Source organism: Acipenser ruthenus, chromosome 8 (genome assembly GCF_902713425.1).
Source record: "Acipenser ruthenus chromosome 8, fAciRut3.2 maternal haplotype, whole genome shotgun sequence".
NCBI lineage: Eukaryota > Metazoa > Chordata > Actinopteri > Acipenseriformes > Acipenseridae > Acipenser > Acipenser ruthenus.
In genome coordinates, this window is record NC_081196.1 from 13739719 (window position 1) to 13758803 (window position 19085).

Genomic DNA, 19085 nt, shown 5'->3' on the forward strand with positions numbered 1-19085 from the left:
TACAGGGCTGGTGTCTTTAATATTGAAAGTGACTTTACATTGCCGTCAATTGTAGCTAACCAGGACTGTAAAATTAGGTAGCCTACTTAAAACAGCAACATGTTATTTCTATTATTTCTGGACACTAGTCTCTCTTCCATTTTAATTTACAGCAGGTGGCGCCAATGACACCGTTTGCTCACATCTGCGGGAGAACATATTTATATTATTCAACTTGGTGAACTTTTTTTCAATACTCTTAAAGTTAACTTACTGATGGTCACTCAAATATATATGATATTGAATAATATAACATATATAACTATAGTAAGTTATTTAAATCAGAAAGCCAGGTGTACACATTCAATCTGGAATGTGAATACCGTTTATTTGAAAGCCAATGCTAAAAGATGCCGCTACTTCCTGGTACAAATTCTACCCTGTAGTTCAGTTTCACTCCAGTGGTTAAGCAGCATCCAGATCATGTGACCTACAGTACAAGAGGAAACACTTTTTAATGATCTATGCGTCGTACTTAACTCAACATATTTAAAATTAAAGTATGAACAATAAGCACAGAACAACCATATCTTCAGTATGAGAAAAGGGGAGCAATGATAATGGATTTAAAAACCTCGTAGTAGTCCTGCAATGGGATAAATGGCACAAGAATATACGACAATGTACTTAAAATAAAGAAAGAAAAAAAGTTACCGGCATGAGCTGTGATACCAGAGTAACATAAGTCGTAATATAACGGTTCACACTCTTTTAACTTTTCCACAACGTTAATATTTCGTATTACTTTACTTCCAAAGCGGTTTTTTAAACGTTAACCTGCCGCGCCGTCTCAGGCTAAACCCGGAGATGAAAGTGTTAATTTTGAATGTGCATACTAAGTATGTTTTCCCCCTAAACATTTATAAATATTATAATACTTCCTCATAACCACTGCATTTTTTTTGTATCTAACTTCCTCTCTGCAAGTACACTCACTTCCTTAACGTGCAACTGAGAAAAAGAGAGAGAGAACGAGATAGACGCACTGATCGAGGCTGGCTGTCAGAGTCCAACTATTTGGGAGAAGTGTTTGCAGAGTCAAGATTATGTTAGGTGAGTTTCTATTTTAACTGTTCTTTAAAATATATATATATATATATTTAAAATTAACTACATTAGTAGTAACTCAACCAAAAAGTAATACGAATGTTTTGTTTTTTTCGTTAGTGAAGTAAGACTTTTCTGGCATAACGGTTTCGCAGGCACCCGCCTCATAATTTACTGTGCAAGCAAGAATACAGGACAAGAATGTGTATACTGGCAAGGAAGTACCTTCAAAGTCCATATTGTTGCTATGGTTTTACATACGCAGGGCCTGTGCCACTGAAAGCTAAAAGTCAGATATGTATTGTTTATTTAACAATAGTTTCTGCAAACCGTTTTTAATTATATGTCAGCTGAATTCGGTTCCTCTATTTTGAGACGAGAAACTCGCGTAGGGCCACTCCCAAGACTGACCTATATTTTCGTTTTTTGAAGCTCGAGTATGAATTCTGTGTGGGATTTTTTCCACTTAATTCTAGAAAACATTCATGTTTTCTTTAGTTTTAAAAGAAGATTTATTTTAAGACGTTCACTTATTTTCTTTGGGTAAACTTGCTGTTGTTCCATGGTGTCAGTTTCTTCCATTGTCAGTGATGGAAATTATTATAGCTAAAATAACAGCAGAAATACTATGATATAGCGTATAATAGTGTATATGGAAACTTTTACAACTTGACATTGCCAGAACTGAAAGAGCTGCAGCCAGCTTGCACAGTATCTTAATTTTTACGCTTTGATTTTTTTAACATCCTGGTGCTTGTGAAACAGACAGAAGTTGGGCTCATCCTTATAAAAGCTTACTGTGATATAACATGGTACAGACATAGCAAAGTGACACCTTGGTAAGGTTAAGCACAGGGAGGCAGTGCCACTTATATCTATGATAAAGCATTGTTTAAAAATGGTACGGGCATGGTCTGGACCTTTTCCAGATCTCCCCACCCTTACCCAAGTCTAACATGGCGCAGAATCATTTCATATTGAGTTGTTATCAAGGGGCTCAATGGGGAAGTTGAGGCTCTGTCCTGTTTTGGGGTAACCTGGGTATGTTCCACACAAGTTTCCCAACAACCATCAGCACTCAAGTGAGCAGGGGAATCATAGGTTAGGATAGGTTCTCTACAGGACCGACTCTAACAAAGTTATCCTGTACGTTGTGAGGCTGTGCTGCTCTACAGCATATCAATTCATCTGGACCTGTACTTTCAGCAGGACCCCAGCGTGTTGTTTTTGAAGTGTAGGCCCTTTGGGTTGTCTCTGAAAATGTCTATTGCGTTTGCACTTCACAGTAATGAGGAACTGACACCCGATTGGCAGAGATAGTGAAGGCTACATCTTGGGAACGTCTTTGTTAGGAGATGGTATCTGTTTAAAGGAACTTGACCTGCAAGCTTGAACAGAGGACATGTCCTTTTCAAAGTACTTATTTTGTGCTATAAGTCTTCTTGTGAGCATTATGGGAAATGGAATCACAGAAAGTGCTACAGAACAGCTTAGGCACCACGAACAAGAAGAGTGTCTCTTAAGTCAGCAGCCCATTCGCTTTGGGAGATTACCACTCTTAACTTCCCTTCAGAAATCAGTAATCGCTGAGGAATGGACACATACCCCTCCATAGCAATTTAAACATCAATTACTTTTTTTTGTCCAACCCCTTTACAATGCAGATAAACTCAATGCAGATAAGCAAGAAGCCGAAAGATATTCAAGATAAGAAAGGGGGAGCTAGGCTGTGATAATGTTGCAAGTGCAAGATATGTTAAATGGATTTTAAAATCTGGGTTAGCAGTCATTTAACACTATAGTAGATATTTAAAAATATTTCCCCACTGTAGCATACATTTTTGTCTATGGTGCCAGCAGGCTCAATGAGAGTCCTTCTCATAGCTCTGTGCACCTCAATCCTGACCTGAACGCCGCCTGCTTTTCAGTCATTGGCCTCAAACAGGGGCTGACAACAATCAGCTTGTGGTGGTTTAGTGTTAGAGACAAACATTTCAGTATTGTGGTTAGCCTTATGTCAGAGACAGCGTTAGAGGGAAGTGTCTTAAATTGAGGATGCTGCAAATCCTGCAAGAAGCAGACAGAGGCAATATCAGTGTAGGGTCTGGGTTTATTGCACACTGAAAGGATAATAATCAAGGTGAATTTGCATAACAACTGTTTTGCAAGCCCAAGTCAAAGTCTGTAAATATAACCAAATATATGATTTTGTTATTTAATTTACTACAAAACTGTATAATGTACATTTTACTACAATATTGACTGTAACCTTTACTACAGTATTTACTGCATTATTTAACTTTTTATGAATGAACATAGCTTTAGAATGCTACATATGAATAGGGTCAAATAAAATCAACACTGTATTGGTGACATTAACCTCTGGCCTAATATGGCTTCCATAATGAGGTCATGATGGTTTTAAGTTTCTTTGGGTATAGGGACAGGGTGGAGTATGTCACTTGATGCCAAAAATTCATTTAGAAACCATGGTTACGAAGTATATTGTGAATAAAGAAAATGTCAAAATAAACACTCAGTGTAAAATGAAACTGGTTCCCACCCAAAATGGCTCAGACATCATTATTAAAGTTTTATAACTAAATAGTTTTACTTCCATCTTGTTAGCTCTATTTATTAAGAATTGTGTATCAACATACTTTTGGCCTTGAATAACCTGTATGTAGATTAGGCCTTAGATTATTAAAAACCAATGCCAAACAGTTTTTTTTAGTGCCTCTTATATAGTTGGACATTTGATTTATACTGCTTTTTATTTTCATTATAAAAACGTTTTTTCACTTCCTTATTCCACTTAACACAATCTGCTTTAGTCGCTGTAGTTCTGATTCACCATGGGAAGTCAAATGAGTGTATTTGTATAACTTTTTATATTGTTGTTATTTCTACATTTCTACATTTACTTTGTTTTTGTGTGTAATTTTGTGTAATTTCTGATTTTGTAAGTTGCTGCTTAACCTGAAAATTGGACTGTTGACTCAGTGAGCAAAATGGTTTCACTTTCTTATTTGAAGATATTTTAGTACGACACAAATTCATTAAATATTTACCACACGCTAAGTTAACACCTGTTTTTTCTTCCAAACAGAAAACATCAATGTTTAAAAGGAGCCTAATTTAAGAACTCCTACATTCACCTTTCTAGTTTCTAGCTAGTACTGCAACATTAGCAGTTAGATTTTTGCTTCACAAAAGAAATCAAACTTAACACTGAGGTAAATGCTTTATGAATATGGCCATGGGAGATTTAGATCAAGCTATAGTATTTTTGCCATAATTCAGTACAGGCCACAGGCTACAACAGTGCATGCCAATGACAAAATATTGACTTAAGACAAAACCTGTCATTCTTTCTGGACCATAAATAGCTACATTCATCTTTGCTTTGTCTGATAAAAAAGGAATTATTCAATAAATAAATAAAACCAAACCTATCCAAAATAGGTCAATCAATCAATCAATCTTTATTTTATATAGCGCCTTTCATAGTGGACCACCATCACAAGGCGCTTTACAAGATGCAGTAACAACAAGAAAATGCATAATACATTAAATACAGTGGAAAGTGCATAATACATGATAGTAGGATAAAACATGAAATAGTAGCAGCAACACAATAGCAGATATCAGGCTTAAAGAGCATGGAAAGCAAGAGAGAACAGGTGGGTCTTGAGAGTTGATTTAAAGCGAGCGACGGCAGCATCACGCACCAAAGCTGGAAGAGAGTTCCAAAGAGTCGGAGCAATGAAGCTAAACGAGCGTGTCGGCATAAATACAGTAGCAATTTAGGTTTTGCAATTTGGATGGTAAGATTTGCATCCTTGAATGCATTTTTGTAATTAAAAACAAAACAAATTGGGGGAAAAAAAGGAAAAATGTCAATGGTGTTAGAAAAATGAGTCTCTCCTGTCGCTAATGGCAGATTGAAAACACAGGTAAAACAGAAATAAACCCAAAGCATGGTGGCTTTTATGAGCAATGCCTGATTAATAAATTACAACTGCATTTTGTCAGATACACTTTGACAGCAAACTGTTTCAACACGTTACCTTGTTTGTATATTATGGAAATGCAGGGCAGAGTTTGTTTCCTTGAGCTATTTCACACAGGCAAAGCTTGTTCAGGAACACGGAGTCTCTGTTCCTTTATTGCAGGTGGAAGTGGGTTAGTAATGGTGATGCTCTATGTGACCGTCAGTTACAGCCGTTAGAGAGAGACTGTGCCCCCTGTGCATTTCACAATGCAGAACTCATAACTGCAGCTGATCTCTCTTTCTGGCTACAGAGGGGGGTATTGGGTACTCAATGAGTGTGGAATATTTTCAAATTACGCTTTGATCACTTGTCATTTGTACACAACCACAGGATTCATTAATTTGCAAGAAGTTTTAAAGTATGCTGTTAATGGCTTAAAATCATAAATGCTTAATGTAATCATTTATTGGAACTCCGGTGTGTTAAATAAATATGTTTCAACACAACCAGAACACCTTTGCGTAGGACAATGGCTACAGTTGTTGTATCCAGGATACGACATAGTTAAGTTGACATCATCTTTAGACTTGGCAATTTTTTGAATTCCTGTGGTTGTCAAAGAGCTTGAGGAGTAACTTGGCACATGTGTGAAATAGCACAGTTATGTTTACTAACGTGTTCTTCTGCTTGTTTAGAATCACTTTGTATATAACTTTTTGTTTCATTCATCACATCCTGGGGACGTTTTGAATCTCAGATGTTAAAAGTGCCTGTCCTTAGAGCTCTCAAATTTCTTCTAAGTACAGCAGGTTGATGAAGACAGAAAATTATACAAAGTGAATCTAAAAAAGGAGAAGAATGCATTAGTTCAGATAACTGGGATTTTTCAGTCATACCAAGCCATCTTAAGAAGGACTTGCATAATTCCAGAATACCATCAATGGAGTTCTGGACTTACTTACCAGAGAAAGGTTGAAACAAGGTTATACATCATTATCACATTTGCCACAATTAGCTTCCTAGAAACACTAGACCCTCCATTCACAAAACGTTAATTTGTGTTTTAAATAGTATTTTGTTAATGGTTGGGGAAACACATTTTGATTACTTACGCCTTATGAACCACGCATCTAATTGCTATCTGTTTTAGAGAGGGTTTATTGGTTTATTGGTTGAATGAAGAGAATGTTCATAACTACCCAAAAAACAGTCCTTAAAAAACATTCCATAAACGTCAAAGTGTTGTGAATAGGGCCAGTTATTACAGTTAAGAATATTCAGATGGTAAAGCTCATTAGGAATGAACATCCATGTCTGCTGGTACAATTTCACGTTTTCCTGCCTGTGGTGATTTCACTTGTCGTCGATCTGTGCTTGGTGGTTTCTGCACATTTGCAGTTCTCTCAAATGAAACATTGCTTTCTGCTTGTATCTCTATATCAAGTAAAACATCGTAGCACACAAGGAGTCTACGGTGCAGGGTTGAGACTCTACTGTGTGTGCGATTTTCTTTTCCAATCTTTAATATTCTGTTGATCTCCTTTGGTTGACCCACCCATCTATTCTTGTTTGTTTTTCTTTTCACAACCAGCCAGTACTCCACAAATCTACAAAATCTAGTTTTCCAAGAAGCCTGAAAGAAACCATGACTTTACAGAGAATGGGCTATTGCAAGTCTCAGGCAAGCGCTCTGATTGATGCAGCTGAGGTTGGGTGTGGGTTTTGCACACATTTGTGGAGATTTATGAAACAGATTGAGCAGGTTCATAGACTGTGATAGAGAGCTGGATTGTTACAAAGTGTATCTACTTTTTTTTAAACACATTTAATTTCTGATTGAACCCAAAACCTGGACGTTTGATATAGCCAAGGGCAAGGGTTGACAACTACTGTTTTAAATGATAAAATAAGAATTAAAGGGTATTTATTTATAGTGCTGGGACGAACACGGAATTTTCATGATCAGATGTTCGCTCGTAATTTAAATATTCGTTCGAATATTCGTTCGTTTTTCAAAAAGTAATAAAAACCATTATATTGCTAGGTATGCAGTCAGAGACAGCTTAACAGCAGGGGCAGGGGGCATGGCTGTGGCCCTGTGTGTGTGCCTTTATTTAAGACCTTACAATATGTAACACATTAAAATATACAAATATCCCAGGAGTAAAGAATAAGTTGTGTAGGACTTATTTTACCCCAGTGAATTAACTACAAAACAAAGGATGCCAAACAGCAGTTCAAGTTAAACGTTGTTCTGTTTATTCCCAAAATAAATAGTACATAAAGTTGACAACGCATTTTATTTATTTTCCCCTTTTTTTCATTCTTTGCCATTGCCTTTTCTTCACAGTAAACAGAGGCCATCGACACGTTTTCATAAAGTAATAACATGAGGTTTACTTGTGCCTTTTTGTAGCTGAACAAGCAAACAAAAACTGAAATTTAAAAATAAAACAAACGTGGAAATGACCTTTAAAGTGAAGGGGGAAAAAACTCACCATTTTGGTTCTTGTTTATTATATTGCACGTAACAGAAGTCGCTACCGTATATAAAAATAATTTAAATAATAAAACACCTATACTGTTTTAAATTATTATTATTATTTATTTCTTAGCAGACACCCTTATCCAGGGCGACTTACAATTGTTACAAGATATCACACTATTTTTACATACAATTACATTATTTTTTACATACAATTACCTATTTATACAGTTGTGTTTTTACTGGAGCAATCTAGGTAAAGTACCTTGCTCAAGGGTACAGCAGTAGTGTCCCCCACCTGGGATTGAACCAACAACCCGGTCAAGAGTCCAGAGCCCTAACCACTACTCCACACTGCTGCCCCAGAAATAGACTGAATAACCCAAACTAACTATATTTAAATCAGAAAGTATTTATTTAAACCACCTTGTGCTCAACTAAGTAATGGAACTAATGCAATTCCTTGTCGAAATGCATTTTGTTTTATCCTGAAGTTCTACAAGAATGCAACCATATCTGTCATTTAAACATTTGATATGCCATCAGTACGGTTAACCAGGTTATGTTTCATCTGTGCAGATTAAGTGGTATGAAATGATCCTCTTACGTCTTCAGTTGTTGACTTTGATTTCGGTAACTAACAAATCATACACACCTATAAAGAGCGATTTTAATAAAAGTAACGTGTGTCACATTATCATTGAATCCTGCATTGTTGACCTTATAAATTATAAGGTTACAACCACAACCGAGCTGTTTTGAAAATGAAAGCTAACTCCAGCACGGCACTGCTACATTTAAAAGATTCATTCAACGTGTTATTATGGTTTGTTCATAAATATGTATGCTTGCACCCTCCCTTTTCACAGCATTTTTTAATTTCTACGATTTTAAATACACACACCCTGGGTTCGTTTAGGCCTAATTAAACAGTGGCATTAGATAGCCATGTGTATTATATATAACATTTTGTGTTAAAGCACACATTTCACTAGTTAAACAGAAGTACGCAAGGTAGTGATAATCTATTAAGAAAACAGAAAGTTAAATGAATGCCCCTCAAGATTGTATTTCTCTATTATTCGTACTGATAAAATAAGCAAGCCGTTACTGGATCATGGTAAAGGTATAGCTCGCTATTTGCTCCTTTTTTTCATAGTCAGAATTGATCAATTAATAATACCTATTATGTGTGCATTTTTAGTGTGGGTGAAATCGGGGTTAACATTATCAAATCGTAATGTTTTTAAGAGTTATTTAATTGTACTTTTTGTGGTCTATAAAAGAGCTCTTTCTAATTTGCTATTTTTTGAAAACTGTCGCGCAAATTCTGGTGAGGCGGTAAATAGGTGCTAGGTATTTTTGCCATTTGTAGCCACTGGTGTAGTGCTATATTTATAAGTGAGGGGTCGCTATTATCCGTTTGCAAAATAAGATGTGTAAGGCCACAGGTACCCTTTATTTGTTTGTTGCGATTGAGTTTTATCTTTTTAATAAATGTTTAGCTCATTTTATCTACATTATTTCTTATATATGGGTCTAAAATAAGAACTGTCCCAATTATTACATCTAATTGTAAAGCATTAATACAGGTTCCCTTCTTATTCACACCTGTGGTTCCAGACCAGGCACGCTATTTCACTTTTTTCATTGTTTACCTCTCAGGGTTTCTTACGGTTATTGTATTCTTTGCTTATTTGTATGGGTTATGTGCATGTATATCTCCATATATTAATAGGACCCCCCAGCACTACACCCCTGTTTGTAGCAAATATTATTTTTGTATCGGAATACATGTAAAAAATTATATATATATATGTTTGAATATTTGGATATTTGTCCCAGCATTATTTATTTATAATAAGATGTAGAAATAATGTGCTACTGCTTGAAGGTGGCTCGAGAGCAAACATTTTTTGCACATTACCCTCTAGGGGTGTATGTCCGTGGACATTTTTGAGCATGCATTATTAAGAGTATTATAATCTGAGGGTCTAACCAGGTGCCTGTGCTTTTGTTTTTACCTGCATATGTACAGTATGTCACACAGTATGTGTTTTAACCAGAGAACTGCTCATCCAATTGTGATAAAACATAAATGGGTTTCACTTTTGCCCTATCTTGTTCCATTGCATTATGTGTCACCAGACTGCAAGCTTTTGAACTTGTGTTTATACTAGACGTGTAAATGCATGCTATAAAATTCCCATGCCATGCCCATGGCACATCAGAACACGCTCTTCAATCAATATTGATCTAAGCAATATTTAAAAATGCACACTGAAACATTTTGTTCTTAACAGTCCTTATTTATATTACACTATATCAAGCATGGCCGTTGTTAAGGTAAAGGTCCAGTATTTAATTGGTCCATCCTGAACCCATGATTTCTCTATTATGATTACAACATATGTTCACTATTTCATTTTAAACAAGACCATCGAACCCCTTTCACTGAGTGACCTAATCAGGATGTGACACCAGACCTCTAGAGGTGAAAAGCCAGTAGTGCATTAACCCAGTTTTTATCCAGAAAAGAGGTCCAAAAAGAAAAAGCAAGATTTCGAGTCAGATTTCAGTTTTGCTGAACTCTTCTCTGGTCACGTTCAGGTTGCACTGTCATGAAACTTCCTCCACCTGTCTCTCTCCCCGGCACAGGGTCTGTGTTCCATGCTTTGCAAATGAATAAAGTTCACCGTCTTATGAAAGTCAGTGAAAAAGCTGATCTTATCAGACCGTGGTTTTGAATTTGCTTAGCTGACGTTAGAGAGTGCGAGGGAGGGAGGCAATGAAGGGCGTTCTTGCTATTGTTTGCTAACTTCCCCGAACTAACAGAGTTGAGATAAGGGTAGACAGGCAGCCACACACATACTGACTGCAAGCAGCCATTTTTAATCATAATAATTGCTTAGCTCCGGTTTACAGAAAGCTCTAGAACTTTTCTGCGTTTATTTTTTCTTGGGTTAATTGCGTTTGAAGTGATCTCCCAGTGAAAGCTCAGTCTTGACTGTTTACTACAGGGTTAATCTCTCTAGCATACAGCAAAGCTGAAAGGGCTAGGACTGAGGCACAGAGAGTTCAAGTGACTTCACCCTTCACTTGCTTACACAGAAGTGTGTGGTAATGCTTCATTTTTAGAACCTAATTACACATTTGCTTAGTTGGAACCTTGCTAGAAATAGGTTCAATAAAGAAAATCCTCTGCGGCTTTATGACCCACGTTATCTACATTTTTAATGGTGGAATTCAGTTGAACTTCCAGTTATAGCAGGACACGCCCCAGGCACTATGTCGTTAGAAAAAGTTTAATTTCTACAAGCCCTTAATATATATATAAAAGCACATGCAGTCTATAAGGTTTGACTGAATTCTGCCATTGAACAGGTACATAATGCAGGTGCTGTTTTTTTTATTGAATCTCTTTTATTGAAATGTAGCAGGGGCAGTCTCTGGGGCAACCTTTTTCATCAGAAATGGGGATAGGACTGTAGATGGAGACTGTTGGCATTCATACCATATTGTCTGGTCATTTTTGTACCCTGCTTGTGTTGTTTCAGTGATTTAAGCACAAATATGATTGGCTATTGCTGGCTGCATGTGAGGGAAGCAGTGTTATTGATGCACCTTTAGGTTACTTTTTTTTCAGTTTCTAAAGATATTTTTTGCTTGCAAGACCACAAAAAGTGGAATACACATTTGAGTATTTATATCTGAGAATAAAGTATTTATACGTTAATTATGAAAGTTTTTTTTTTATGTGATACGTACCTTAGTTAACTGGCCAATCAAAGGGAACAACCATTTGTCACTATTTAGTTAAAGTGACAATATAAATATAGGTTGTAATTTGAATGTGTATGTGTGAACTTTGGGTGTCACCCTAACCGTGTTGCTGTATTACATTAAGCCCTGGCAGGATATATAGATCTATTAATGAACTGGTCCCTGGGGGCCACATTTGTAATATATAGCAGCGACGGGACTTCATACTTATCCCTGGGGTTCATAATGATACCAATTAGAAATGAAACACATAGGTCTCCAGGGGGCACTCTAAGAGAATACAGCAGTGAGTCAATTAAATAACTGTTTCCTGAGAGACAGACCCTGACAGAACACTGCAAGTGCAGCTTGCGTTGTCAGTGAACCCTCGAGTGACTCCGGCTAATGAATCTAGAAACTGAGCACATTACTGTGTTTTCACAGTTATTTCCAGTTTACTGCTTGTATTTTCTGTGCTTTACCATGGTTTACTATAGTTTGATTTTTCTTGCTTGCCTGATTTTTTAATTATGCTTTCACTATATTTTATTTCAGAACTGTGGTAGCACTTTACACATTGTGTGCAGAGCATATAACACATCCAGGCCAGGCTGTCATTCTCAATTCTCTGCTTGTAAACCACAAATGGGCTGCTTGCGGAAGAACTGTTAAGCCCTTTATTTCAAGAAACTCAGAATTAGATGCCATTACATTTTAGAGGTAAATGATGAAAACAATTGTAGCATACTGTACAAGAATGGGCAGTGCAGCCCATTTATACACTACAATGCAAAGTAAAATCCCCTTGCCTTTCATCAGACCCATTTTATGACTTGCTGGTGCCCTTTTATGGTTGCCTTTTCTTTTTCCGCAGGCAATTCAATTGAATGAACGCCAGCTAGTTAATTATTTCTGGTGTACATGGTTACACATACAGCATACAGCATTGGGAGCTCTGCATTGGCCTTTGCGATCCGGCAGGCTTGGAAGGAAAATCTTCTGGGGTCTCTTTACCACTTCACAGCAACCCCAACTGGTCCGCCACCAGACTAGGCCAGACGGTGACCTGTCACCCTCCTCTTGTTGCCAGTATTCAGTAGTTTGCCAATATCTGCTGCGGCTTTAAAGAGGCGATTGGCTATACAGCCGGAAAGTGAGTTGCAGCGTTTAGATGGCATTCAAATTGGAAGTTTCACAAATTGGTCATGTCTTATGACGGCCACGGCAGCAACCACAAAATGGTTTGCTTTAACATTGTTGGTATAACAGTGCAGCCTTGGGGAATTTGTTGATATAAATTTTATGTGCGGTTTAAAAAATACATGTCTTTTTTTTAATAAAAATCATCTGAATGTATTTGTTTTTCTGTGGCAGGTTGTTGAAGAGCTGATCCTGTAAGAATGCAGAGTATAAAGTGTGTGGTGGTGGGCGATGGCGCAGTGGGAAAGACCTGCCTGCTGATCTCCTACACAACCAACGCCTTCCCCAAAGAGTACATCCCCACCGTCTTCGACAACTACAGCGCCCAGGTGACTGTGGATGGCAGGACTATTAGCCTAAACCTGTGGGACACGGCAGGCCAGGAAGAGTACGACAGGCTGCGCACGCTGTCCTACCCGCAGACCAACGTCTTCGTCATCTGCTTCTCCATTGCCAGCCCGCCCTCCTACGAGAACGTCAAGCACAAGTGGCATCCAGAGGTCACCCATCACTGCCCCAACACGCCCATCCTGCTGGTGGGCACGAAGAAGGATCTACGGAACGATGCTGAGCTCTTGAAGAAGCTCAAGGAGCAGAACCAGACCACCATCAGCCAGCAGCAGGGCACCGCACTGGCCCGACAGATCCACGCAATCAAGTACCTGGAGTGCTCAGCCCTCAACCAGGACGGCATCAAGGAGGTCTTTGCTGAGGCAGTTCGGGCCTTCCTCAACCCGCTGCCTGTCACCACCAAGAAACCCTGTGTGCTGTTGTAAACCAAACAAAAGAAAAATGATAAGAAATGTAATAATATTGAAAATAATAATAATGAGACGGTGAGAGAGTGATGGGGCTAGTAGTAGATGTATATTGTAACTCTTTTTATCCAATACGACAGCCCTCCTAAGTTGTTTTTGAATTTGGGCTGTACAATGTTCTGATATTTTATTCTTGCTGGAAAGGCAATTTGTGGACAGACATTTTCAGACAGCCTCAAGCGGCAGTCTCATGTTTGGAAGATTAAGTGGAATGCTTAGTGAGTCATAACTACAATCAGAGTTATAGCTGGATATAGTGCCAACTAATATTGCTGTTGTATCGGATAAAAATAATTCATTCCAGCCCTGTTTTAGGAATTATAGCCACACATCCTCCAAGAAGTCTTTTTGCTTTGCTTTTTTAATGCATTGTTTTCTGCTGGGCTTACAATCTGTAATTCTGTCCACTATTTAATGTGTCATTGTGTGTGAGGGAGGGCAGTCAAGGCAGGAAAACATACTTTTGGCACTGAAAACATATTTTTCAAACTTGAAAGGTGTGTGTGTGTGCATGGAATAAAAAAAAAAACCAGTGTGCTGCTTGCACTCATTGTAAAACTGAACCACCTACAGTATCTCATGTGACCTTATTTTGAAGAGTTCCAGTACACACTTACAGAGGTTGCTGGGTTTTTTTCCAGACGACTAATATATAGAATCACATTCAGAGCAGGATGAAAAAAATAGAGCAATACAATCTGACAATCATTGTGAATGGAGGAGAGGAGGCTGTGGAAATACTTTCTATATCATTAAACTGATCAACTGTCACATTTAATAATAATAGAGATTTTCTATCAGCTTAAAAAAAACATTCCTGTGCATTGCAGTTTATACACAATATTTGTAGAAGTATATTAATGTTTTAAATGTAAATACGTTGCAATTAAAGGATCTAATATTTCAGACGCTTACATTCTTACAATCTGGATACTTCCCCCCAAGAAAGCTCAACATATATTTTTTTTATTTTTTTAACAAAAATGCTTGCTTTTCAAAGCATGCTTATGGGAAAATGTGGGTATAGTGAAACTGCCAGTTTGTACTATCCCTACTCTGTGAAATCCGCTCACAAATTAAACTGGGGTTTTCCTGAGAGGCATTTTGCACAATTACATGTAGATAAGAACATATCAGTACATATCGTATAGGGTGTTTCAGTGTACCATACCGAGGTTGCAGACACAAATAGTAAGATATCTTAAGTGCTCTGGGTTGGACTGTAAATAAGTCAAGCACATATTAACCTGTTGTTGAGAGCCCTTAGTGTGCCCTACGAATGACGACTTTCAGTGGTGTGATCAACTATTGCCCATTGTTGAACTCTGATTGGTGGGGAACATTGGTAGTGGAGTCTTCTCTGAGATACTGCTGGATGCCTAGGACTTCCTTTCAATCCTGAGTTTCTACAGAAGCAGTATATATTCTTTGAAATAGAGAAAACAGCTCTCCTTTTTTTTACCACGGTTTTGTGTCAGTTTGAAAACCCCTTTTCTGTGTTGCATCTGTTTTTGGAAACATCCTCTTTTGTATTCACAATTGCTCAATTTCTGCTCAGAAATGCATAAAGGTACCATATTGTTACCCCTTGTGTCTCAAATATCAATATCAACCCCAAAGGCTGCAATAATTCCTTTCGACAGGTTTGTTAATGAAAAGCTTGCTGTAGTTTCTTTATAAATTGATAGAATATTTAACTGTGAAAGTTAGACATGCACTGCACCTGTCTGCAGTGTAATACATATGTTAAAAATATAGATATGCCAAAGAATAACCACAAAAAAACCCCAGACAGGTACGCTGCAATTTAATCTCAGGTGGTTAAAAGGTTTTCTGTTTCTTGCCCTGCGTGAAACCAGTGTATTGCTGTGTAGCGCAGTAGAGCTGGAGCTGTATTCATTCCTAATTCATTTCAGAAGGAATTTGTCAGCACATAGTTAAGAATGTACAAACACACACATGGGGGGCTGTTGTAATAATAGAAACAGTGCCAGATCTAAGTACCATCACCCTTTAACTCTATATTAATCCTGCGGTGATGTACAGAATCCCTTATTATGCCATGCTTAACCAACTGTGATGAGTTTTGAGTGTCTGTGATTACAGTATATAAGGCACATTTAAAACGGATGTAGGGCGTGGTATCCACCTTTTCATGACACTGACATCTCTAATTTTGTGGCAGGGGATGTATGTTATTAAAATGGTAACTAAATACAATAAAAAAATAGAGCAGGTTAACAAGTTTAAAGGCAGAGTTACTAAGATCGGCTGCTGTTTTTTATCATTTAAACAGACGTAGCAGAAACACTTTGGAGCACTGAATGTACATTAAGAAACATTAAAGTACTTGTTACCTGTAAAGGATAAACTGTCGTCATAAGCAAAATTGTTATTTGTTTTTTTCTTTTTATAACTGCTCAGTGATATCTTAATTAGTTTACAGGTCCTATATTCCAAAGAAATAAAAACAGAACATTGTACACACTAGGCAAGGCATTCTTTGCATATGGCACTCTACAGTGTTGTGTGTTCTGTTTATATACATACATATACAGCATAGAGACACACCTCTGAACTGTACTGTATATTGTGAATATTGATTTTATAAGAAGAAGTAATTACTTGCAGCACTAAAGCTGTACATTTATTTAATTCATCTCTACTAGATATGGACTACAATATATATATTTTTTTAACAAAGAATGTCTTAAGCGGTTCTAGACAGAAATGGCCTGGCCTAAGCTGTGTGTAAATGTAACCCTTTCAGTATGACAGTAAGCACAGGGACCTGGTAGCCTTGGAGTTTAACAAGCCAAACACTTTTTCTGTATCTCTTTGTACAGGGGGCTGGTTGTCTTTGTTGTGTTCATTTTTATGCAATCTTTGCTTGAAAGTCTTTCATGAAATATTGTTTTGCTTATCCTTAATTTATGATTTAACAATTTGTAATTAAGTAACACTTTTTTAAGTAATTCATTTTACGATGAAACTGTAAACTTTTAAAAAGTATGTCCAATTGCTTTATTTCAACTAAAATTAAACCAAAGTATATATTCAAGCTGTTTCCCTTTCTGTTAATATATATTTTGCTGAAATAATACAGGATGGGGAATTTATTGCCCATTTTGCCCCAATAAAACCCTAGTTATTCTGTATTGCCAGTAAATGGTTAGCATTTGGGCTGTAGCTGCAGTATTATTAAAATATGTTTCCCACAATGTTATCCATATATACCAATACAGAATGATTGGATGGGATATATTACTGCAGAAATTGGTTTCTGCAGTAACAACAGCCAAGACTGATATGACATTCAATGTGGCGCCAAGATATTTAGCAATCAAGCCATCGGAGTGGGGTAAAACAGCACCACAAGCTTTCAAAGTTTTTACACTTTCAGTTGGCCTGGGTACATTTAGGGATAATAGTTTCTTTCATTATACAGTCGTTACTAAATTTGTCCTGTTCTTTGTCATAATAAAGGCAGAATTGAATTATCTGATGCATTTGCTGGTTCGTACATATTGACTTATGTTCATATTAATTAGTCAGCTTGCCAAGCTCCACAAAAAAAAGAGAACTAACATCAGCTTCCTTTTCAAAATACAGAACCTCAATACATTGTATTTTTGCATTTTTAAATGTGCTGGTTTGTGAAAACATTGTCAAAGTATAGAACTGGGAGGAAACTTCCCCACTTCCTCCCAATCCTGCTGCTCTAACCACTAATCAAATTTGGTTCCCAGCCATTCAGCCCTACCCACTAGGCCACACTGGTTGCACACTGCCTCCTAGTCCCTTAACAGTAACAACTTGGCCATATTCCCTCCCAGTCCCTCAGCTGCAACCTCCAGGAAATGCTACAGCAGTAACGTTGCTCTCTTTTCCTCCGTGTGCATGTAAATAAATACCCCAATCTCCCATGTGCTATTTCATCAGCTCAGTGCCTCAGCCCTTAGTGTAAAAGGGGCCTTTTCCTGCCAAGGGGGCTTGCAAGGGGCTTTGATGTTACAATATTCTTTTATTCATTTCATTACATGTGTTTTTAATCATAATTTATTACTGGGCAGTTTGGCATGTTTAATAAAGTCCCCTGATTATTTTACCATTGGGGTAATCTCTGGGTAAACCCAAGTAAGGTGGAATTTCTGTGATGAAGCCAGAATAAAAAGAACGTTTGCACTTTTTCTTCCCCCTGAATGAGTTTGCTAGATATTTTCCATTGCAAACCTTTAACAAACTTACTGTCTCAAGAGAAGAAATTACTGATGTGCACCCCTAGTGGTCATTTTTTATTTTTTAAAATGTGTTGGTGACTTCATTAAAGGGATAATGAATAAGTAACAAAAAAATAAAACAATGGTTAAAAGACACCTCTTGGATGATTCAGCAAGCAATAAAAAAGCAGTATTTGTGCCTCGAGAAATACGTTTCTTAGATTATATTACTTGACAAAAATGATTCAATTCCTGTGTGTAGTAACATGTATTTGTGATACATATATTGTCATTTTAATCTTTACAACTGAAGAGGGAATATATTGTATAATTAACAGACACTCGTGTACAAAAAGAATTAAGAACATGTGAAGAAAAGTTCAAAGCTCAAAAACCAAAGCCATTTGTCTGACTAGTTTGCCTATAGATCATTTAACAGTAAAATGAGGGTTGTGGACGGGAGCCTGGGGTTGTACAGATAATACCTCTTTCAGTGCTGGCCCCACATTCTCTCCCCTCCCCAACCCACACACAAACAGATATAATTTGATAGTAAAATAAGCTACCAGCTTCACTGGGAGTTGGCACGTGTATTGGAAATAACAGTGTACCCTTTGTTTGGATCAAGCGATCCTCTGTATTGCCACTGTCATTGTCAGAAGGAACTGGTTGAAAATGGAAACACTTTGGTTTGAGGATCTTCTATGCCAGAGGTTCTAAAACTTTCTGGTTTGGGGGGGGACCCATTTTTATAAACAATATTGAACAGGGACCTCCCACTTGAGAACTGAGAAAAAGGGAAACCACAAACAAGTAAGAAAAAACTGTACTGCAGCGAAAGCAGATGTTTTAGGTATGTTTTGTCTGCAAGCATCACCAGGCCGGTCTCTTATTATTCTTTAGCACTGTGGATACACAGAACTCGGTGCTCTTTTGTTAAAACCATCCGATAACCTAAACAAGTTTAAAATATACTATAAGGGTGGTGCGTGTATTTGTGCGTGTTTGAAGAGGGAGGGGGTGTTGCAAGAGGATATAGCGCTCTACTCCACCTTAATTTAAAAATGCTTTGCTCTAAATATGCCAATAGGCTACAATATACTGTACCAAAACCCTGAGGTTATCACCATTAAGACTGTAATAAAAAAAATGTCTCAGCTTTAACTGCCTCCCGTATAGAAGTTAACTGTGGTATACCAAGGTAAACGCATTACAACATTTGGCCTGCCAATAAAATTATTGTAAATTAACTGTACAGTATGAGGATGGGAAAACAATGACCGAGAGTCTCCCCTGGGTAGCCGACTTCTTCAACTACTTAGGTATATGCAAATACAATTGCACAAGGATTTGGGATAAAGGATATTTAAGAAATTAACTAAACTGGGTTGTTCATGAGACTTTCTCAGTTGGCTATATTAGCATTACACACTCCATCCTGAGCTTCGTTATAAATACAGCCCCTTTTATGTTCCCAGGGACAGTGCTGTGACATGTATGGCAGTCTGCAGTAAGCCTG

At 37.5% G+C, this 19085-nt stretch overlaps 1 protein-coding gene across 3 annotated transcripts; it reads left to right on the top strand.

The window, feature by feature from the left end:
* Nucleotides 1-400: 400 nt before the first annotated feature.
* Nucleotides 401-16851, top strand: LOC117962431 (rho-related GTP-binding protein RhoG-like). Of its 3 annotated transcripts, none has more exons than XM_059029526.1 (2): nucleotides 401-1092; nucleotides 12703-16851. In XM_059029526.1, the coding sequence occupies exon 2, from the start codon at nucleotides 12729-12731 to the stop codon at nucleotides 13302-13304; it is 576 nt and encodes a 191-aa protein (XP_058885509.1). In that variant the 5' UTR covers nucleotides 401-1092; nucleotides 12703-12728; the 3' UTR covers nucleotides 13305-16851. The 3 variants fall into 3 exon arrangements, with proteins under 3 accessions (XP_058885509.1, XP_058885511.1, XP_058885510.1); XM_059029528.1 differs by lacking the exon at nucleotides 401-1092 and adding an exon at nucleotides 11912-12048; XM_059029527.1 differs by lacking the exon at nucleotides 401-1092 and adding an exon at nucleotides 12193-12481.
* The last annotated feature ends 2234 nt before the right edge of the window (nucleotides 16852-19085 follow it).